At 38.9% G+C, this 22,952-nt stretch overlaps 1 protein-coding gene across 1 annotated transcript; it reads left to right on the top strand.

Moving 5' to 3' along the window:
* The first annotated feature begins 363 nt into the window (after nucleotides 1-363).
* Nucleotides 364-22,952, top strand: LOC140756606 (sperm-specific sodium:proton exchanger). The gene is made up of 28 exons (XM_073092139.1): nucleotides 364-552; nucleotides 1,190-1,316; nucleotides 2,070-2,258; nucleotides 2,489-2,544; nucleotides 3,288-3,451; nucleotides 4,174-4,876; nucleotides 6,936-7,644; nucleotides 7,998-8,223; nucleotides 8,741-8,897; nucleotides 9,512-9,686; nucleotides 10,144-10,379; nucleotides 10,796-10,917; nucleotides 11,793-11,919; nucleotides 12,252-12,330; nucleotides 13,352-13,452; nucleotides 13,833-13,966; nucleotides 14,699-14,802; nucleotides 15,250-15,361; nucleotides 16,368-16,543; nucleotides 17,173-17,291; nucleotides 17,669-17,813; nucleotides 18,662-18,765; nucleotides 19,155-19,302; nucleotides 19,698-19,833; nucleotides 20,640-20,716; nucleotides 21,598-21,622; nucleotides 22,294-22,355; nucleotides 22,865-22,952. Exons 1-28 carry the CDS (start codon nucleotides 479-481, stop codon nucleotides 22,925-22,927), a joined length of 4,650 nt encoding a protein of 1,549 aa, XP_072948240.1. The 5' UTR covers nucleotides 364-478; the 3' UTR covers nucleotides 22,928-22,952.

The raw sequence follows: 22,952 nt of genomic DNA, 5'->3' as shown, positions 1-22,952 counted from the left end.
TTAGTAAAATACACAAAGTAACATTAAAACATCCTTTTAGTGGCAAATAAATGTGCTTTTGATGATAAAATATTATTTTGTTAAAAATAACAATCTTAAGTAAACGACTGCAAAAATATTTTAAAATGATTTATACTTTATGTCAACAACTTCAAATGTAAAATAAGTTGTATTGTAAACGTTTGTTAATTATAAAACTGATTTTATTTCAACAGATTTTTTAAATATTAAATAAATATTTTATAAACTAAATAAATGACCGCAACTGTGCAAAACAATCGCAACTTGAATTCAACAAGCACATCACTAAAATGTGCACTGTGCACAGACCATAGACAACATATAATTTGACGTCCTAATTAAACAGCTGTCAGTACGAAATTTCGCGGTTAAGTTTATCGACGCTTTGTGTTAAATAATTACGTTTCTTGTTTTACTGAAATAATAAGATTGTGTGATTTAAACTCCATGTAAAATAATGGCTACACACAATAAATCTCTCCAGCTCTTGGCTACTAAACTAGGCTTGGGAGATGAAGAAAAGGTTCTAAGGTATTCTGTTTTCAAGCTATTTTTAACTCGAAAAACACATGTTGATGTTTTTGTTTATAATAAATACCTTTATATGAGTTGTCTTTTCCCTTGAATAACTCTTAAACCCAAATCTTGGTAATTTAAGGTTAAATAAAACTTAAATAAGTGAACCACCTGTTAGCATCATTTCTAACTGTCAGCGTTCTTCAAATGAGATAAGGCGTTGTTAAATGAAACAAGACATGTGTATACCGTAATAGAAATGTTTAGTTCTCCTATGTTGAGTGGTAAGGGAGACTTATATATATGAGACATTCCTGCTTATGCCTCGTCAACGTCGTCAACTCTTTATTGTCCCACTGCTGGGCATGGGTTTCCCATCAGAATCTCTTAGTCCTCAATGGTACCAACAGTTCTATGGCTGACCTCATATAGGGTACTTATACTATCTGGGGTTGATTCTAGATATCCAATGACAGCAATGACCACAGAACATGTGGACTGCATGTTAGTTTGTTTTTGTAATATAAAAAAAAAGCTATGTAAGATTTTTTTTTTTTTTATAATATAGGAGTAGCAGTCGAGCATACAGTCCACCTGATCGTAAGTGGCTATTGCCGCCCATTTTACTAATGGTTTAATTTTGTGATTACAGGAAGGCAGCAGAGTTTGAGAGGCTCTTGCAGACCAAAACCATAGCTGGGAGCAACATGACGGACACCAGCAAAGTTGTTATTTGCCTGGATCTAGCTGCATTCCTGCTGGGAGTTGAGTTGGATACTGTAAGTGTAGACTGACTAGTTTGGTAGTAGTAGGTAGTAGAGCCAGTTGTCCCTGTAGTTCTGGGACTAGAATAGGGTTACGGTATCCCCTGCCTGTTGTAGGAGGCGAATAAAAGGGGGTTTTCGGGGTTGCGGGCGGCAAGAGTGGGAGCTCGAACCGTCCAGCAAGTGACCCCGGGAAGGACGACGGTAAGTGTGGTCGCATACCGTCGTAAACACTACATGGTGTGGGAGGAGCGAAAACTGCTCCCCCAGGGTAGAGCCCGTTGGGCATCGCGCTTGAAGGGCTCCGGTTGTATTCCATTGGAGATCCCAGAATTCTCCAACAAGTGTTGAGGACGGCCACCGGGGGGGTTTTAATGCAGTAAAAATCCCACATAACCAGGCATCGAACCCACATCGTCGGGTGCCTTTTGCCTTTTGAAGGTTTTCCCTTCGAGAAATAATTTGCAGATCAGTGATGAAAAAATCCATAGTATTTATATTAAGCATTTCACAAATAAACTGATTTGATTAAAAAACAAATATCAATTAGATGTAAAATACTTAGTTTATATAAAATTAGTGAAAAAAATGTTCTCAAAAAAAGATGTGAAGTTTGTCAATTTGCCTTTGGCGAGCACAGTAGACTATGGCTGTAACCACACTGAGTCTAAACCGGTGCCCAGCAGTGGGACAGTAATGGCTTGTAAATGAATAAAATTTGTGAAAAGGCCTTATCATTAATTTTGGTATAAATAATTTCATTTTCAGAAAACAGCAATCAAGTACTCCGGCCTCAAGGCCCCTACGTACACAAACTGCCGGAAGGTTGTGGAGAATCTGCTGGAGATCAACAGCGACCAACTGACGGTCCCAGGGTTGTGTGTGATGCTGCAGTGTAATGGTATTCAAGCCTTAGCTGGCAACATCTTGGAGGAGTATCGGAAGCAGGCTAAAATGGTTAGTATTTTCTTATATTGGGTTTTTAAAGATATTTTATTCAAAGTAGATGACTTAGGGTAAAATCAATCATTGATCGATATTCAATCAACATTTTATCAACTGTTATTTGTAGAATAGCAGAAGTTATAGATTGATTATCGATTAACACTACAAATAATGGTATATTTATAATTATCTTTATATATTAAGGTATAGTTTAAAATAAATTTGTTCTGCTTATATTTCAGGAAATCGATTTAAATCTACCGCAGTATGTCTGTATGGCTGTGCACCAAGCTTGTAGGCAAGTATATAAAAATATTTATTTATATTACTAATTACTACTTTAAGTACTCATAGTATATTTCAAAGTTAGGATTTTATTTTACAAATTTCATTTCTGACACTCTGTACTTGTATTTCATTTTTTATCATACAGAAGTAGCCAATACTAATTCAGTCCATTGGATGGTAAGTGCCCTTTGCTTCCTGGATATCTGTAAAAAATCCCTGTAATGAATGTTATCAAACCCTGATTAAAAATGGAGTCCTACCCGAGATCAGCCACACATGTGAAGCTAGTGTTGCTACACCTGAGAACTGAGATGTAACGCCTTGCATAAGTGGCTTCCTTCAAACCAGAACAGCAGGCTTTATTCAAGTCCAGAGAAATTCGAGTTCAATCCCCGGTTAGGCAGATATCTAAATTGTAGACTTATATTCTAGAAACTAACTACTAACTATATTACATACTTTTTTACACTTAATTTATTATATTGAACTAGCTGACCCGGCAAATGTTGTGTTGCCTTATAAATAAAATAATGTTAAGGGTGAACAACCCTTATCACTTAGGGGTATGAGAAATAGATAGTAGCCGATTCTCAGACCTACTGAATATGCATATAAAATTTGGTGAAAATCGGTAGAGCAGTTTCAGAGTATGGTAACTAACACTGTGACATGAGAATTTTATGGTAGTAGTAGTAGTGGTAGTAGTGAAGATTATGGTATAGGAATCTAAAGTTAATTATAAACAAATTTCAGATTAAACAAAGTGAAAATATCAAAAAGCAAGTTGACAGAGAAGTCGAGACTGAAGCCAGCGCAGTGGGCGAAGCTGGAAGCCGATTGGACTAAGTTTGTTAACGAGAACTTTGCAACAACCACTAAGAAGAGAGGACGGCCTCCTAAAACTACAGTGGTGAATGGTGAGTAGTTAGCTATAATAATTAGTATTATTTTACTCTGTATTGTACTATTAATAGTTAGTACAGAGTAGGGCAGGCCACAGTAAACTTAATACTTTGAAGGTGGTAGAACCCTTTGTGGTTCGACTCCGGTGGCACCACCACCACACCTATTTCTGCCTCATAACAGCAGTGTTAAGTGCTGTTGTGTTCTGGCTTGAAGGTTGTGGCCTTAATAACTTTCCGAGGTGTTCCAGCTTAGTACACAGGGAAAGCAGCGTATCTTTGGCCGACCTCAGGTAGGAATATCTAATCCTATCTGGGGTTGATTGCATATGTCCACAGGCGGCAGAAACCACTTACCATCACGTGGGCTGCATGCTCGTCTGCTACTCCTATATTATAAAAAAAATACAGTTAGAGTCGTCTTTTGGGAATAAGCTAATGAAAAAAAAGGTATTTGCGGGCTCACTATGATCCTCTAACATTGAAACTGTCGTGTGAAAAAATATTTATATTTTAAACCATAAAACGTGCGGTTCTGAGCGCGAGTATAATTTTCCCGTTCAGGAAAAGGGTGTACGAAAAAAAGGTACTCCATACATTAAATTTTACTGCCCTAAAAATACCTCGGGAGGACCCAGGGGACCATTGATTTAGAAATACTGCTGTGAAGATTAAATACATTTTAAACCATCTCATTTTCTTTCAGACGTTGCAATTACTGTTTAATTAATTCACAGGTGAAACTGAAAATGCTGAAATTGAAAAGCATCCAGAAGAAACATCTAAAGAATCTGAAATAGAGCCTTATGACGAATGGAAGAAAAGAATGTTAGAAATGGCCTATAAAGAGTTGAAAGAATTGGAAGAAAAGCAAAAAGAAACTATTAAAAAGAAAAACGAAAATATAGATACAGATGAAATAATGTCGCCGAAGAATAACCAAAATATATCGCCTAGGAAAAATAGTCACTTGTCACCAAGAAAAAATAGTCAACATTTGTCACCTAGAAAAGATTTGTCATCTATAAAAGATAGGCAACGTTTGTCAATAAGAAAAGATAGTCAAATTGTATCCCCGACAAAAGATATTCAACGCATGTCGCCAAGAAAGATCAGGTTGTTAATTACAACAGATAAAGTTTTGTCACCAAGAAAAGATAGTCAACGTGTATCACCAAGAAAGAGGTTGTCAAGTACAAAAGATAATCTTTTTTCGCAACAAAACAGTAGATTTTCGATTACAAAGGATATGCTCTTATCACCAAGAAAAGATAGTCGTACTTTGTCACCGATAAAAGATCAATATTCGTCACCGAGAAAAGATTTGTCAAACGATCTCTCCCCAATGGAAGAAGATTACACATCTCCCAGACGCTCCCCAAGGAAAACACCACAAAAATACTCCCCTTACAAAACCCCTACTACAAATAAGGGTGTTAGGTTACTATTTCCAAAGAATTTATGAGAGATTTTTTTGTTAGTCATAATGAATTTTTGTATGAGTTTTATAGCTTTAATTAAATTACACTTAACTTAAGTTTTCATTTCAAAAAGAAAATGGTGGTAGAAAGTCGTAAAAAAGATTTAGAAGGTGGTAGAATTTGTGGTTCGACTCCGGCGGCACCACCGCCACATCTATTTCTGTTATAACAGCAGTGGTTTGGTTTGAAAGTGGTAGGGAGATATAATTTTACGAGGCGTTATAACTTAGTCCTCTGGGGTAACGACGCATGTAGCCGACCTTAGGTGGATCAGTGGTTGATTACAGTTGCGTGTCAGTACACTCACCATCAGGTGGACATGTTTGCTTCCTATTTCTTTATTATAAAAAATGACATTATTAGTTTTATATTATATGGATTGTAATAATTGTATAATCCGCGCACCACTACTAGTCCGGTCCGAATATAGAAACGAGTCGCGCAATAGCAAATTGTAGATATTAGCGGGACGAAGACTGTCCGCTCTCCCTGCGGGCACATAGTGTTAGTGTGCCCTTACGTTGTTACGGAGTATATGCTTGTAGTTGTGTTCAACCGCATTGGCTCTCTGACTACACCTGCGCGCAACTTCAGAGCGGACTAGAAGTTTGGCGCGGACTGTACCTATTGTTTAATTATATGTATAAGTTGTCTGTCGTTTGTATGTGTTATTATTTAAGTGTTATGACATTTTTTTTATAATTTTCATTTATTTTTAAAGTGTTCATTTGATTAGTATGTTAAATAAAATTTAGAACTTCATAAACAACTTTGTAAGTATTATTTTATTGTTTGATAATTGACAATAATTGTAAATTTTAATAAACATTTGTAAAATGCTTTTGGTTTTAATTAAAAATATAATAGTAATGACGTTGACGTTAATAATACATAATAAATGGCTAACTTCGATTCAGACTCGCACATGGAGAGTTCTGTACCATCGAAATCTCATTTTTATTTATTTTTTATTATTAGGGCAAACGTATAAATAAAGGCGCTGTAAAAAAATTAAAGTGTTTTCTGTATGCTGGTGAAATAGTGCTTAGTACTGGTAAAATATGTTTCTTGTAAGGGTAACCCCGTTTTTTAACTATTTTATCTTTAGTTATTTTTTTTTATAGAGCCCATAGCAATTCACACTCAGAGATAATTTCAAGTGTCTATTTATTACGGTTCTCATGAACCGAATAGAACCCCATGACAGACAGACAGACGTCTGAGGCTTAGTGATGTGGCGACTTCCCGCTACTCGACAAGAGATGGCACCACGAGTATTCTGAATCGCTGTCACGCTATCGAAGTTTTCTAAACCCTTGTACATACAAAATTTACGAACTGAGACTAGCCCGGCGGGAGATCTCTCTTTGCCAAAGTAAGTTTTCGTTTTTTATCTTTTATATACGGAACCCTAAAAAGTAAAGCACTCGCACGTTCTCTAAGGCCACGCTTTTTGAGAATGTCAAAATGTTTTCAACGCCGCACATATTTTACGTTTTACTAACTCTTACTGTAGTGCACGCAAATGGAACTCGAAGAAATTCTAGTATTGTATTCGACGATCCGTATCGTCCGTCACTCTCATATCCGACTTCCTTGGCGTTCCTGTTTATATTCTCAGCGATCCTTATCGGTGTTGTAGTACGAGCGATTGTGCTATGGACCAATATGTGTGTTCCCTACCGAGTTATCATGTTCTCCCTTGGAGGTTTAGCGGGTTTTTGCGCGCATACGTTCCCTGAATTCAAACCTATTGTACAAATATGTTATGTTGACATCGATTTGCTGCTGCTAGGCTTCTTACCCATTATTATCTTCAATACTTCATATTCAGTTGACTCCCATTCATTTCTGAAGAGTTTCCCGCAGATTCTTCTAGTGGGAGTACCCGGTGCGTTACTAACTGCGCTTATTGTCGCCTTCATGGCGTACCATTTGATTGAATCCTCGTGGAACTTTGCCACGGCTTTTCTCTTTGGAGTTATTTGCTCTCCGATATACCCAATGGAAGTGGTGAGGCAGCTTCGGGAGCTTTCGAAGGGGAAGTATGTCAGTGTACTACTTTTAGGTGAAGGGTTAATAGGCGATACCACGGTTATGATTGAATTTACCGCTGTGTTTGGTTATTTGGCGTATGCTGTGACAGAAGCGTCGCAAATAGCGTTGCTGCTTCTCCGTTTTGCTGGTGGTGGGCTTCTTCTAGGCCTCGTGATGGGTCAGATCACAGCTACTTTGTTGTCGTTGACGTATTATGACGTTCTGTGCTCGGTTACCGTGACGCTAGCTGGAGCGTATCTAACCTTCTACATCGGGGAGAAGTTCTTCTACGTGTCAGGGTTGTTAGGGACCATCATAGTCGGTATAATGGTGAGTAAACGACGAGCAACTGTGGCTGGGGAAGTCGAGCAAGTCATGTCAAACTTCTGGAATATTCTCTCGTACGTGGCTAACACTTTAGTCTTTTCAATGGTTGGTGTGGTCATCTTCGAGAAGGCCAGTTATGTGATAACAGAGCGTCAGGTGGCGCTGATATTCGTGACCTACACGACGGTGTACTGCTCTAGGCTGCTGGTGTATTCGGCGATGACACCGATATTGAGGCGGATAGGCTACGGGATCACTTGGCACCATTCGATGGCGTGTGTGTGGGGAGGTCTCCGTGGGCCTCTCTCGCTGTGTTTGGCGCTAATTGTTCTCCAGACGCCAGGAGTATCTGATGTTGGTGAGGTAAGAAATCTGAAAATCTATTTACATTTTTATATTATAATAGCAGAATTAAGCTTTGATGTGTTCTGGTTTGAAGGGTGTGGTAAGGCGAAGACACAGTTATCCGAGACGTTCCAATTTAGTTCTCATGGGTAGTAAGTCATTTTAGGCCTACCTTAGGACTCAAATTTTATTTGCGCACCTTCCTCCGCCCCCCTCACCGCTTCCCCGCACCGCTTCCCCGCACCCGATCGCGTGCGCAGGGCTGTGGCGTGTTCAGTTGATTACAGATGTAAAAAAAGTCGGTCGGCAAAGATTCACTTATCATCAGGTGGATTTATTTTGTTGACTACTTATTCCTTCGCTAATTCTAGATCTTTATCATCCAAACCACGGGTCTGGTACTCCTCTCTCTGCTCATCAACGCGACGACGATGCAGAAGGTCCTCAAAATGCTGGGCTTGGCGGAGATATCTCTAGCCAAGAAGGCGAACATGACCAACTGTGTGAAGCGCGTCATGCTGACCAGAGACCGCTGTATCTCCATGCTGAAGATGGACAAGTTCCTTGCTGATGCTAATTGGGATTTGGTGCAGGAAGGTTAACATTGTAATCTGGTTAGACGTGGAATATAAACTCCATTAGTTTTTCATAAGTTGGTTACATTTGGAGATGGTCAGTTGTTTCCGGGTGACTAATATAACTTCTGAATACACCACTGGGAAGATCAATTCGGTATTTGTTTATCAAAAATATAATGAGCATATTTAGGTAAAGCAAGGTGGTAGGAATTTGCAAGGTAGTAGAACTATTTATCGTTTGATCATCGTTACACCTGATTTTGCAAAATTAATAGGTTTTACCGCTATTGTATTTTGGATTGAATGATATGGTAGAGGAGAGTAATTGAGAAGAGGCAATTCAACTTAGTTATAAGGATAGCAACGCAGGTGTGACTGAACCCAGGTAGGACTTTAATCCTATTAGAGATCGATTACAGATATCCTTGACCACAGGTATTATTAGTAGTATTAGTATTATTTAGGTATCATAATCGTTTGCAACTTCAATTGAAAATGTTGAAAGTTAAAAACACTAATCAAATCTGACATATAAGGTACGACAATAAAGCATCCATACCAGCTTCAAATGTCTGGTCGTGATGAAGACAGCGATGATGACACTTACATGGGCTACCGGTACACCACGTGTCCTGACTGCGAGCGGGAGATACTCAATGAACCCACTAAGAAGGAGTTTGCGGAGATGATGAGGTAACCTTCAATTGAACTAAATTAAATCTTAATTAACAGTAATAGAAAATAACGCCAGGAAACCTATATGCCTGAGATTCCTGTAAAGAAAGTTCTTAACGACAAATTAAGTCTACTTATGTATATACATACAGGGCATCTAGATACATTTTTTATAATATATGAGTAGCAGACGAGCTTGCAGTCCACCTGATGGTAATTGTTTACTGCCGCCCATGGACACTTATGGACATCTGTAATCAACCCCAGATATTTCTACCTGAGGTTGGCCACAGATGTGCCGCTACTCCTGAGGACTGAGCTGGAACGCCTTGTAAAAATATGTCTCCCTTACCACACCCTTCAAACTAGAACACAGCAGCCCTTAAAGCTGCTGTTATAACGCAGAAATAGGTGTGGCGGTGGTGTCCGTTCCAAAATTATGTGCGCATTAGAAATTAATAACCACTTGCTTAAACGATGAGGCAGGGAGTTTCTTAAAAACATTATCAACGGTGAATGAAGTCTACCAATTTGCACTAATTCTAATTTTGACTCTGAAAGATCTGTCCTCAGCAAATTTATGTATTAAATTTCGTCACTGATTGGATGTCACATACTCTGCCTTTTTGTAGGGAAGCTAACCAACGCGTGCTCAAAGCAATGAAGATTTCCTACTGGCGACAGTATGAACACGGGAAGATAAGCAAAGAGGGTGTTAGGACTCTAGTCCAAGCTGTTGAGGTGGCAGCCGATTCTGACAACGGGCGGGTTAATCTGGAAGTGTTAGGCGCTTTGTGGAGACCGAAGGTATGTAAGTCATTACCATAGATATAGCGTAGCGAAGAAATTCTAAGTCTATGCTCACTACTATCTTCGTAAATTTGTTATGAGACGCAAGTTTAAAATTTGTTTGTATTCTACATAATATTGATTTCGGGATATCCACAAATAGTCGTCGCCAACCCGGAATCAATTGTCTTGCCTTGAAACTAATTTTATTAAGGTTGCTGGCCTTCGAGACAATATTTTAATGCCTCTTACAAAGATACCTTATCGCATTTTAAATTTGGAAATACCTAGATGGTAGAAACCTTTATGTTTCGACTCAATTGGCTTTCCACTATTTCAAATTCTTAAAAAAAATTAGGTGGTACATTAAGGTACTCACCGAAAGTGGTATTTTCGAAGAAAGATGACAAGGAATTTCACTAATTATAAAATTCATTTTAAATGGACTATTTTCGACGCCTTCCTGGTTCCTCAGGCGCACGCAATCTGGCTCCGTCGGAAACTAGTGAACATGATGATCCCTGAAGCAGCGAACGCCCAGGTCCCGCGGCACCCCTGGAGACAGTACTGCTACAGGCTGGTCTCCAACGTGTGGTTCGATGGGTTCATCTACCTGATGATCCTGTGCAACACCCCGGTGATACTTCTGGAGGTGGTGACCAGGGTCCCGGTGTCTAACACCCTGATGTATACTGTGAAGTCACTAAATTTGTTAGTATATTTTTATGAGTATACTTCCAATGATATACATAATTTTGATATATTATTGTCTTTCATATTTCCTCTAAATCATAATAAAAAAATACTTATTGACTAATTAATGCGTAAGGATATTGTCTTTCTATGTAGCTCTTACCAAATTATCTTTATGATTAATGATTAACCCCAAAAGTAGAAGACGATTGCTCTTATTTATAGCAATAAGCTGTTATCCATTGAGGAGTTCCTACCATCTACATAATATTATCATACACAAGAGATTTGCGCTCATTCCAAGTGACCATACTAATATAGGCTGATCATCTGATTTAGATGACAGGATTTATAGAAAATGCCTTGTCTGTATCATACTCGTATCACAATATGATAATGACTATATTAAAGTGATGGATGTTATGTCATTGCAGATTCTTCTACATAATATACGTTTTGGAAATGGTGATAAAAATGTTAGCATATACAATATCTGGCTACTTTAAATCTCACTGGAACAAACTAGACTTTTTCATCATCGTAATGGCTACGGGTGGTAAGTGATCACTATCATGAATAAATTCATTAAAAAATGTCCATTATATAATTAGATGTTTTTCTTTTTATCGTGATTTCATAAAACTGCTTAAACGAAACAAGGCGGAAGAATTTTGGAACCCACTCTCAATACTTTTCTAACAATTATACTAATTTCTCTACTTATTGCATGGGAACTGCTTAAAAACATTGAAGATTGGGTATATTCCAATCCAATCCTTATCCTTACTAATATTATAAATCCGAAAGTAACTCTGTCTGTCTGTCTGTCTGTCTGGTTATCTCTTCTTCACGCCTTAACCACTGAACCGATTTTAATGAAATTTTGTACAAAGATAGTCTGAGACCCGAGAAAGGACATAGGATAGTTTTTATCCTGGAAATCCCACGGGAACTAGGGATGGCGATCTAAGATCGATTAATCGAGAATCGATCTTTTAGACCAAAAAAATTGATATTTCGATATTAGTAAGGATTGAATCTTAAACTATGCATTTCATCAAGTGATGACCTTTAGCAAAGTTGTTGTCTATGAGCCCACGAAGGTTTCAGAGTTGGTACGACCAATTTTCGCCAGATGGCGCCACTGTCATTCCAATGAAGGTACGGTATTTTCAGTTTTATGTATGTATAGTATGTCATATTATTTTCTTTTAACGCGGGCGACGCCGCGGGCAAAAGCTAGTATATAGTATACAGTATAGTAGCTAGTATACAGATAAATTTGAATTATTAAACTCAATTATAGATTTTTAAAAGACCATATTGTGAAACCTGAAACAAACACAATAAATAATTTGTAATCTGACGATGATGATCTTATTTGTCCAATATGTAAATGTAGGCATTAAAGTTCTATATTTTTGTTTCTAGATTTAGTCCTCGATATCCTAGATACAGTAACACCCTGGGATAAATGGAATAACTTTAATTCTAGTGTTCTGACCGCGACAAAGTTATTGCGGATGCTTAGATTTTTGAGACTATGTAAATTGGCCAGGTAATCGATCATCATTAAAACCATTTTGCTATTCGGAAAATTCGGAACCCTTATAAACATTAGTATAAGGGTAACGCAGTTGTGTTCTTGCTTGAAGGGTCTGCTTGGACTGTTAGGAAAGGCATTCCAACTTAGTTTTTTGGAGGTGGACTCTAGTGGTTTTTCATTTTGGATGTTCATGTCCATAGGCAGTTGTGACAACACATCGACAAAATATGAAGTATACTTATATCACACAAAAAGCCGTTTGCCACTTATAAATACAGATACATTAACTAAATATTGTTTGAATTTCAACATATCTGGCTCGAAGGACCAATTGTATGTTTTAGGGTATCCGTTCCGAAAGTTATGGCGTATATAGACAGGATGATCGACGTACAATTAGCGTTTGGATATGATGTTGGAAAGGTAAGAACCTTATTTCATTTATATCTGGTATGTTTTTTCATGTTCAAAACGAATTTATGGTCCCAGATCCCGATATAAGACGATCTTCACCGAGCTGATTAATGAATGAAAAGTATTTTAAGTCCAATTAAATATGTGGATAATTATATTGCAAATGGGTTGTCTAAAAAAATTCTGTCTAGATTATATTTTTTTAACAAGTTGGCTTACCCAAGGACTGTGACAGGAAAAAATAGTCAACCTAACGTTTGCATATTATAAAGGCTTCATACTTTTGATGAGTATGTAATTTTTCTATTAACGAACGGTGAAGGTCGTCCTATACTGGGATCCTCTACTATTAGAATCTCCTCGATGAACGGTCGTAGAACCCTCTGTGGTTCGAATCCGACAGGACCAACGCCACACCTATTTCTTAATAACAACAGTGCTAAGCGCATTGCAGGTTGAAATCTAATGTTATCTGGGGTTGATTACAAATGATGGACATTTGTAATCAGCCCCAGCAGCCGGGTGGCAGTAGCCACTTACCATCAAATGGACTGCATGCTTTACAATGGTGTGTATTCTGAGGAACTGTTCGATCTGGTGCCTACATCACCCTTCCTTCATCGCACCACTCGCCGAAGGATGAGGTTCCATCCACATCAGCTTGACCCGTGACGGTCCTCCACGGTTCGGTTTGCACGGTCATTTTTACCGCGTACGTGCAAAATGTGGAATGAACTTCCTCCTGAGGTATTCCCTCAGGACTATGACATGGGGCTCTTCAAGAGGGGTGTAAAAAGAACTCTCCTTCAAAGCCGGCGATGCATTGGCGACTCCTCTGGTGTTGCAAATGTCCATAGGCGACGGTGACTGCTTTCCATCAGGTAGCCCATCTGTCTTATCGTTAGGTTAAATAAAAAAATGCTCGTCTGCTACTCCCTTAGTAAATTATTTTTCTTACTTTAATTTATTATTAACTCTGATGTGTTACATTGTATTCGAATCAAGTTTAAAATTTTAATATTATTATCAGGGTTTCGTGACCGGCGAGCAAGAGGTGTGCAGCTTACTACCGCAATTGGTAGACAATATACACATACAAGATAATCTTAATGCTGTCTTGGAAGCTGATAGGTAATCTCAAAACTCGTACTTTTCTTTTAGTTTAAATGAGAAAACTTTTTCTTTTTAGATCGTCGTAAGTATTTGTATTTTTGGCGAGTTCTAAAGTTGAAGCTTCATCTAATATTTAGAGAACTTATAATTCTTCGGAACATACATTTTGATCTCAGCATAAATTTCAGTTATGGTGGTTTCGCACTTGTCCACGTCCCACTTAACCAAGTTTCACTGGACGAGTATATTTGAATAAATTTTCTGTTATTCTACTGACTTTTACTTCGTAACAGTTGACAATTGTATTTAGAGACCCCCCCGGACCGGGGGCTCCTGCTGCTCTTAATCTGCCAGTGCTTCGAAGCCAATAAGCATCAAACAGTTCCCTCCATCATCAGGTTAACAGTGACCCGTCAGCTCGGACTTCTCCAGCGGGACAGACCCTGGACAGCCATCACGGTGAAGACCAGACAAGCTACCACATCCACCTTGAATATTATGCTGCTGGATGCGATGCAACTAAAGGAAGAAGGTGGATGTTATCATGTCATCTTATAATTTTTCCACCTGATTCATCATCAACCCATTACTGTCCCACTGCTGGGCACGGGTCTCCTCTCAGAATGAGAAGGATTAAGCCATAGTCCACCGCGCTGGCCAAGTGCGTATTGTAGACTTCACATACCTTTAAGATTTTTTATAAATCTCTCAGGTATGCAGGTTTCCTCACGATGTTTTCCTTCACCGTTTAGGCAAGTGATAACTAATTTCTAATAAGCACATAAATTTGAAAATTAGAGGTGCGTGCCTGGGATTTGAACCTCGGACCCCTCGATCGAGAGGCCGCGTTTCCTAACCACTAGGCTATCACTGCTCTACTGCTTCCACCTGATTGCGTAGGTTAATGTTTTCGATCGTATGTATGTAAGTATGTATTTCACATTTACGTCTAAGGGGTCGTTGGATTCGTCTAAATTGTGGGAGAGAAAAAAAGCTACATTACTCCTCTTTTCAGTTAATTATTTTTAAGCAGTTGGGGTTTTTGTTTTGAAAATAATTACTAATTATTTCTCTTATTATGGATTATTTGCTTTAAAACATTAAAATGGAAAAATTACGTTTTATTATTTTAAAGCATTGTTACATACGTAGTGAAAAAGTTCTAAGTCTATGGTTATATAATATGATAAGTTATATAAAAAAAATTGAAGTTCTATAGGTTAAATTTTATGTAGACCATATTTCAAATTTAATTTCTTTACAGGATTTCTGGATGAAATGGAGTATAAATCCCTTGTGAATGCCATTCAGGAAAAAGTGCAGTTATGCCGTCATAAAGGAAGCCTTGTGGCGCCCTCTTCTCCTGAAGTAATAATTGAAAGATTTAATTTAATATTATGAAGTAGAAGAGTTTATTATTCAAAATATGTCCTTTTTCATTATTTAAACGAGCTAATTTCTGAAAGTAGCAGTCAAATAATAAAATATATTTTGAATTAAACAGATAATTGATTGAGTTTAATAAAAGATATTACGAGTAGTCTTAGTCCGCTCTGAATATAGAAATGAATCGCGTCGCATTCGCATGTATGACTACACCTGCTCGTAACAACTTCAGAGCGGACTAGCAGTTTGGCGCGGACTATACTTAAGATTTCAACGTAGAACTCTATTCTAGGTCTGAGTGGTTTTGTATTCGTCTTTAAGTGTTTACGGCACCCACGATATAGGAAAGACCCTAGCGTGGGGAAGTGAGCGTAGAAAACATTATTTTCATATACTTACAAAACTACTTACATTATAATTTTTTTGCAGACCCAATTACGCGCAGTCTCCTGGCTTCAAAACAATCAAAGGGTGGCCGATTACTTTATAGAAAACTCCGAAATACTTAATTACAATTACAACGACATACTTATTTCACGAGGTTTGTAAAAATCCTAAGTACCACTTATTTTATTTAGTTTATTTAATTGTATGTGGAGCCAAGTATAATTAAACAGAATTCTAGAGATTTTATCTATTTCTCTATTTGATTAAATCTTTGGCATTGTAAGATCTTTTAATATTTTAAAATTAACATTAAATCAATTTGTCACTAAAAGTATATTTTATTATGATTACTTTCTTCATGGCTGAAGAAGTTACTGCCATTAATTGCCAATAAATTTCAGGAAGTATTATTACTTGATGACAAAAAATGAAGAAATGAAGTAATTTTTGTTGCTTTTCGGTCTCCGCTTTCTGCTTTCGACCAATCCACCTCCCCCGTCCTCTTAAAAAAGCAATAGCGTAATAGCTGATTTGAGGCTGGTAGAATCAGAGTAGCCTAACTACAAAAAACGATTTACAATATGGAGAAAAGTAAACGTGTATAGTCCGCTCTAAAGTTGTTGCGGGGAGGTGTAGTCATACAATTTGCTATGGCGACGCAATTCATTTCTATATTCAGAGCAGACTAGCAGTTTTACGCGGACTACAACATGTTTAAATTAAATTAAAATCATTAAAATGCAGTTAAGCCACTGTGGTTCTAGCAGCCTCATATTATACATCAATGATATCAGGCATACTCAATTCTTACTGATCATAGGTTATAACTGTTAAAACGCCCCAATGCTAATAAGTTTATTAGAGTTCTGCACTCCTTGTCTCTCCCGTCATACTAGACATGGGTAACTCAAACAGATCACGCGAAGTGCAGATCAGGTCGCGAATCATAAGGTTGAACCGGAGTTATTAACCGGTTCACAGATCAGTTTAAATTTACTCAATGGATCTGTTTGATCTGAACGAGCTGCGTGACTCGCGACCCGCGTTACGAACTGTGCGAGTCGTTGGATGTGGTTCAAACTCATCTAATAAGTGATGTGAATATTTGAACCGGTTCAGATCTGAGTTACTCACCTCTACGTCATACTCTATATCTTCAGGCGACGAGCCCAAAGGCCTCTACATCCTGGTCTCCGGGCTGCTCGAAGCCACGTACGTGCCACCTGACGGTGACATCGACGAAGCGATACCCAACTACGAGTTCCTCACCGATCTGAAGTTCTCTGAACCTAGCCAGGATTATATTGTCTCGGGGAATGCTATTGGAGTTCTTGGGGTAAGTCTCCTACCTTCTGTAGATCGAAATTTATATGATTTTACTACCATTTAAAGTGCCGATATGATGTGTGGATATATTTTTTTATGATATAGGAGTAGCAGACTGCAGTCCACCTGATGGTAAGTGTCTACTGCCGTCCAAGGACATGTGTAATCAACCCCAGATAGGATGAGATATTCCTACCTGAGGTCGGCCACAGATGCGCTGCTACCCCTGAGGACTAAGCTGGAACGCCTCGGAAAAGTATGTCTCTCTTACCGCACCCTTCAAACCAGACCACACGAGTATGTGGATGTTTAATTCTCCCTCTCTTAGAAATGGCAACGTATCAGTGATCGACACCTTACCTTCCTCTAACAGGGGTTCTCATCCCCCCTCCAGCGGTGAGGTACTATTTAGGATTTTAGGATTTAAGTTAGTTTAACATTGTTAAAAAAACATTGTCTTTGATTTCAAGATATTCTCAATTTTAGTTTTTTGTTTCATTATTATTTTCAAAAGACTAATGGGTTCAGTGAAGTTCTTCCTGTACGATTTTTAATAATTTACAAACACCTGAACAATTACCATCAGAAAGACTACATGTTTTTTCCCTACCTTATAAATATTGATGTGATCGTTCATAGGTCCTCACGAACAGGCCGTACAGCTACACAGTGCGCTGCGACACGGCGGTGCAGGCCTACTATATCACGATGCCGGTCATCAAGGAGGCCTTCAACCTCGCTCCACATCCTATTATGGGGTAACTGTTATAATAGTGTTACAGTTCTTATAAGGTTCCAGTACGTGGAGACACTTGAAGGTGGTAGAACCCTTTGTGGTTCCACTCCGGCAGCACCACCGCCACACCTGTTTCTGCCTCATAACAGCAGTGTTAAGTGCTGCTGTGTTCTGGTTTGAAGGGTGTGGTAAGGGAGACTTACTTTTCCGAGGCGTTCCAGCTTAGTCCTCAGGGGTAGCGGCGCATCAGTGGTCGACGTCAGGTAGGAATATCTAATCCTATCTGGGGTTGCTTACAGATGTCCATGGGCGGTAGTAGCTATTTACCATCAGGTGGACAGCATGCTCGTCTGCTACTCTTATATTATAAAAAAAATGGCGAAGAATGAATTTGTTCAGGTTGGAGTCAGCGATGTGGCGGGAGATAGGCATCAAGCTGGCGCTGATGGTGCTGCCCAGCGTCCCAGCGTACCACGGCTGGGCAACCGAGAGACTCAGCATGAGACTCGAACATGCCTTCGTGCCCTGCTTGAAGGCTTTCAAGGTAGGCTCTATTGACAAAGGTTCCCACGCAGTTATTTGATCAAGCCCAAGCGGCCGGCTTCCAATAATTTAAGTTCGGGATTTATATGCAAGGGGTGAGAAAACTTCGATAGCGCGATTCAGAAGTACTAGTGGTGCCATCTATTGACAAGTTTCGGGAAGATGTCGCTGATCTCGTACTTACTAGATTTTATTTATGTTCAAACGAATAAAGTTCTATCAGCATTACCAGATTGACGGTTGATTTCTAGTGGCTAATTTTTCGTTTATAAGCATGACTTGACTAATTTGTATCTTCTGTTCTTGAAGCAGTTGTCCTCGGCAAGCAGTGGCGGATTTAAAAAAAATTAAGGTCTAGGCTGGACAGTTTTTGCCGCCCCTGCTTCTACAATTGTCATGTCTTACTAGAGGTGAGGCGTATATACTGGTTCAGGGACTAGGTAGTTTCCCGTACTAGGTGGTATATTGGACTAGGTAGTTTATCGGATTAGGTAGCTTGCGCTCCTGTTTTTTTTTTGCTCGCCATGTTGGTTCAGAACATGTTTCCCGTTGTTTTTTTTGGTTGTTGCGCCGGCCTATGACACGGTTCTCTTTTTATTTGCTTGCCGCGCCCGCGTACGGTTCCCGTGTTTTTTTTTGCTCGTCACGCCAGTTCATGTCACGTTTAAGGCATGAATGAACTAGCTTCCTAATTAGCAAAAAAACATTCGGTCCCCAAATTTGCCGCCCCAAAAATCTGCCGCCCTAGGCTGAAGCCTACTCAGCCTGCTGGTAAATCCGCCACTGTCGGCAAGTGTTGTAAGATTTTAGAACTGTAATTGCTTTTAAAGTTATAATTCTTGTGCCCAGATCTTTGTGGTAAATGAGCTGATGGAAGACATAGTTCTTCTGGACGGCATCTGTCAAGACATGGCTACGCGGGAAGTGTTCCAACCTCCATGTTATGTACCAAGGTATATATCGAGAATTCCTTAATTAAGAATGGGGGAGTAAAAAAATATTAATGTAACTCGTCTGGTAACTCCAAAATGTCTAAACGTTAGATGTTTTCGATTTCAGTCCTAAATGACTTAGGGGGCTCCCTTAAACCCAAGATTTGAATCTACATGAGATTTTTTTGCAACGAGCCTGCAGTCCACTTGATGGTAAGTGGCTTCTGCCGCCCATGGACATCTGTAATCAACCCCAGATTAGATTATCTGGAGTACAGGTATCAGGTAATAACGCATCTGTAGCTAACTTAAATTTTCTGTTGAAGTTCTAATCCAGGGTTCAACTTAGATTTAAACACAAATGCTTACCAGTGATAGAAACATTACACATGGACTTCTGCAACTTTCAGAACAGCCCATCGTCTTATATTCCCAAAGTCGTCAGAAATGGTTGTGACCAGCTCCTGTCCGGAGACGAAGCTGCTGATCATCCCCGCTAAGGATACGGATGAACTGGATATAATGGAAGACGAATTGGATGATACTCAATGCGAATTGGTTACGATTTTTAAAATATTTTGGCTACAATTTAGGTCAATTAGAGGCAGTAGGTAAAGGTCTCTTGACAAAGTAAGAAAGGTTCAGGCCATAGGAGATAACTACATGCGAATTGATAAATTTCTGCTTAATAACAACAGTGTTAAGCGCTACTGTGTTCTTGTTTTAAGGGTGTGGTAAGGGAGGCATACTTTTCCGGGGCATTCCAGCTTATTCCTCAGGGGTAGCGGCGTATCGGCGGAGATCTGCCACAGATGCGCCGTTTCCCCTGAGGACTAAGCTGGAACTTACTGCATGTTCTGCCACTCCTATATTATAAAGTCATAGGGATTATTATTCCAGTCCAACTGAAGTGTATGCCCAGGTGTCGAAGCCCAACTTGAGTGTATGCATAGGTGTCGAACGCGTCGTCCCGCTGCCTGTACCACCACGTGTGGCGCAAGCTGTCGGCGGAGTCGCGGCGGCCGCGCGGCAAGCGGCGCCGCGCGGCCAAGCGAGTCAACTACCGCGACTCTGTGTGGAGGAAGCAGTGTTAGTTATCTTGAAACTACTAATAGCTGGCCACAGATCTCATTATCCTTGAAGGCACGGGGGGGGGGGGAAATTCTATAACTCGAGAAGGACCTGAAGGAATTCTACATAGCCCACCATACAGTTAATGCGAACCTTGGTACCGTGAGGCAGTGTGGAGGAAGCAGTATCTATTAGTCTCATCAACATCTGCAAACCGTTCCTACTGTTGGATACAGATCTACTTAGCCCTGGGGAAACTCTTGGGGGAAGTGTGTTCTCCAAACTGCGAAGGGTTCTGAACCCTCCATCAATTGCCAACAACTTTACTACCGCGAGCTCGTCTGGAGGAAGCAGTGTTAGTGTCACCATCGGTTACTATACTCTTTGGTGTCACCTTTAATCTGTTCCTACTACTGTACAAAGATCTCCTTAACCTTCGGGGAACTCTAGTGGGGGGGGGGGGGCATTCATCCTAAAACGGGGGGAAAGACATGAAGCCTTAACTACCGTGAGTTCGTGTGGAGGAAGCAATGTTAGTGTCATCTTTATCCTTTTTTTTTCTAATAGCAGACCAGCATGCAGTCCACCTGATGGTAAGTGACTACTGCCGCAACTCAAATCAAATCATTATTTAAAATTCAAAATAAGCTCATAGGTGAATGTCATTATATCTACCACCACTTCACTAGGTGTTTTGTGATGGAAATAAGCGGTGAAACTTAATCAAGGAAGACAAAACATTAAGTAGTGGTTTGCCCATTCCTCACCTTTAACATAAATGTAGCATCAACCTCCATATGATAAATAATTAAATATATTTTCAGCAACAATGACGGCGATAATATCACCGAGTGAAAAGGAATTGAACGCGAAATACTACAAACCTAGTGTTATTGATTTGGTAAGAATGCCAGCCATTTGCGTCGAGTTTTCGCAACTCTATAAGATGACACACAATCCCGAATCACGCTATGATTTCTTTTAAATGGGCCATCATGGCTAAATTCGAAACTGTAAGAAATAGCTAAAAATGCTGAAAGACTTCGGTCAAAACCAAAACTGCGTCATTAGAATTTTTACAAATCTACTTCTCTAGTAGAGCGATATAATTCCCAGCTTGGTAGGAATATTTTCAAGCCATAATTATATTCTACTGGACCCAACATAATTCCCTACCCTCCTGGGAGATTTTGATAATTTTGTCTTCATCTATCTATTTTTGAATTTCTTTTTATCGATCTCATGTCGTTTTTGGACCATTAAGTTGTGAACTAGTCCAACTTCAAAACATAAGTACGCAAGCAAACTAAAAATTGTTTAAAAAACTTCGATAGCGTGATTCAGGTTACGTGTAGTGCCATCTCTAGTACTTTTGTTATTAATATTCTTAATATTTCGACCTGGCAATAGATTAAATTATTAAATATGTAAAGTTTACAAAACTAAAAAACACGATATAACAGTTATTGAAACTAAAAAGCCATAATTGTTGCAATCTAGTAACTTTGCGTTGAACTTTCTCTAAGGCGCTCTAACAATCTCGCCTCGAAAATCGTTAATCCTGAGGATGTTGATAAGGACAATGGTACAAAATTATTAAAATCGGGTACTGTCATCGGTTCTTGATATTTCTTCAAAATTTTGAATTAAACTGAAACGGAATTCAAAGTGGATACAAATCGGGTTCAAAGATTCCGTTACATAGTTACATACATACATACATACAAGTTATGACCTCGTAGCCTTATTCAAAAATAAATGCATTTCAATTAATTATTTCAGACTGAGAAAGGGGAAACGGCGACACGTGAGTTAATTTTATATAAATAACACTTCAATGAGGTACTGATAGATGAATATAGCAATTCAGAGATTAAAAATAAACTTACGTATAACAGTCATTTTAGATTCACTCATATATATAAGTGGATCTAAAATTAAGAAAGTATAAGTAATAGATAAGACATATCTTTTAGATAAAAGTAAGATAGCTTTATTATTTTAATTGCGATTAGTCATTAATTAGAAGATATCATATAAACTGTTTATATTTTTGAAGATTGTATTTTGAACCCCATAAACCATGAACATATAAAGACGACGGCAGCACCCAGACGTAGAATGTATAATTATTCTGTCTGGCCAGTTAACCTGGCATCCTGTATGTCATACTGGTATTTTTTTTATAACAGGAGTAGCAGACGAGCATGCAGTCCACCGGATGGTAAGGGGCCACTTATATGGGCATCTGTAATCAACTCCAGATAAGATTGGATTTCTACCTGAGGTCGGCCACAGATTAGCTGCTAACCATGAACACTAAGCTGGAACGCCTCGGAAAAGTATGTCTCCCTTACCACTTCAAACTAGAACACCGCAGCGCTTAACACTGCTATTATGAGGCAAAAATAGGTGTGGCGGTGGTGCCGCCGGACCACAAAGGGTTCTACCACTTTTAAAATATGGTTTGATTCATAGGGTCTCGTGTGTCGTCCGTGGAGCAGTCGGTACGAACACATAACTTTGAAAATGACGGAGAGGCGAGTACCTAATTATTCATTTATTTATAATTAAACGTCGTTTTTTTAAATGTGGGATGACCATCCAATTTCAGCTTCTCTAGTTCCAATATTTTCAATTATGTTATTATGGAGTCTATTCTCACATTACATGTAATATTTCTACAGAAAAATGTTGATCATTAGCCAAACCGCTTTTTATTGATATTCGTTTTTAAATTTTTCTTTAAATGTTTCTACTTCGCGAATCTGTATTATACAGATGTTCAAAACTTATTTTGAACGTAATAAATAAAAATTAAAAAAATGCTGAATTTTTATGTGTTTTTATTTGTGGCGACTTCCCGCTTCTCGTCAAGAGATGGCGCCACGCGTATTCTGAATCACGCTATCGAAGTTTTCTCAACATCTCGTATACAAGCTCCGAACTAAGACTATTGGAGCACGGCCGCGCCCCGGGCATGATCACCTAGCCCACAGGGAGATCTACCGCCGCCAAAACTTAATACCCACTTATATTTCATTTACAGGTGTTAAGCAGCACTGTTCTACCCAGAAACAAGACTTCTTTTGGGCGGCCAAGAAATCTCTAAGACTGATTTTCAATTGATTTGAAGA

The sequence above is a fragment of the Epargyreus clarus genome, unplaced genomic scaffold (assembly GCF_041222505.1).
Source record: "Epargyreus clarus isolate Ecla_fem2 unplaced genomic scaffold, WU_Ecla_fem_2.2 ptg000035l, whole genome shotgun sequence".
NCBI lineage: Eukaryota > Metazoa > Arthropoda > Insecta > Lepidoptera > Hesperiidae > Epargyreus > Epargyreus clarus.
Note: the sequence above shows the minus strand (reverse complement) of the source record. Positions and strands in the feature narration are given on the sequence as shown.

What these genes read in the sequence shown, in the direction of transcription:
- LOC140756606 (XM_073092139.1), top strand. Translation starts at nt 479, where the DNA reads ATGGCTACACACAATAAATCTCTCCAGCTCTTGGCTACTAAACTAGGC. An exon ending in ATGCTATTGGAGTTCTTGGG is followed by an intron (nt 16,544 to 17,172) that starts GTAAGTCTCCTA and finishes GATCGTTCATAG; the next exon opens with GTCCTCACGAACAGGCCGTA. An exon ending in CTCTGTGTGGAGGAAGCAGT is followed by an intron (nt 19,834 to 20,639) that starts GTTAGTTATCTT and finishes ATATATTTTCAG; the next exon opens with CAACAATGACGGCGATAATA.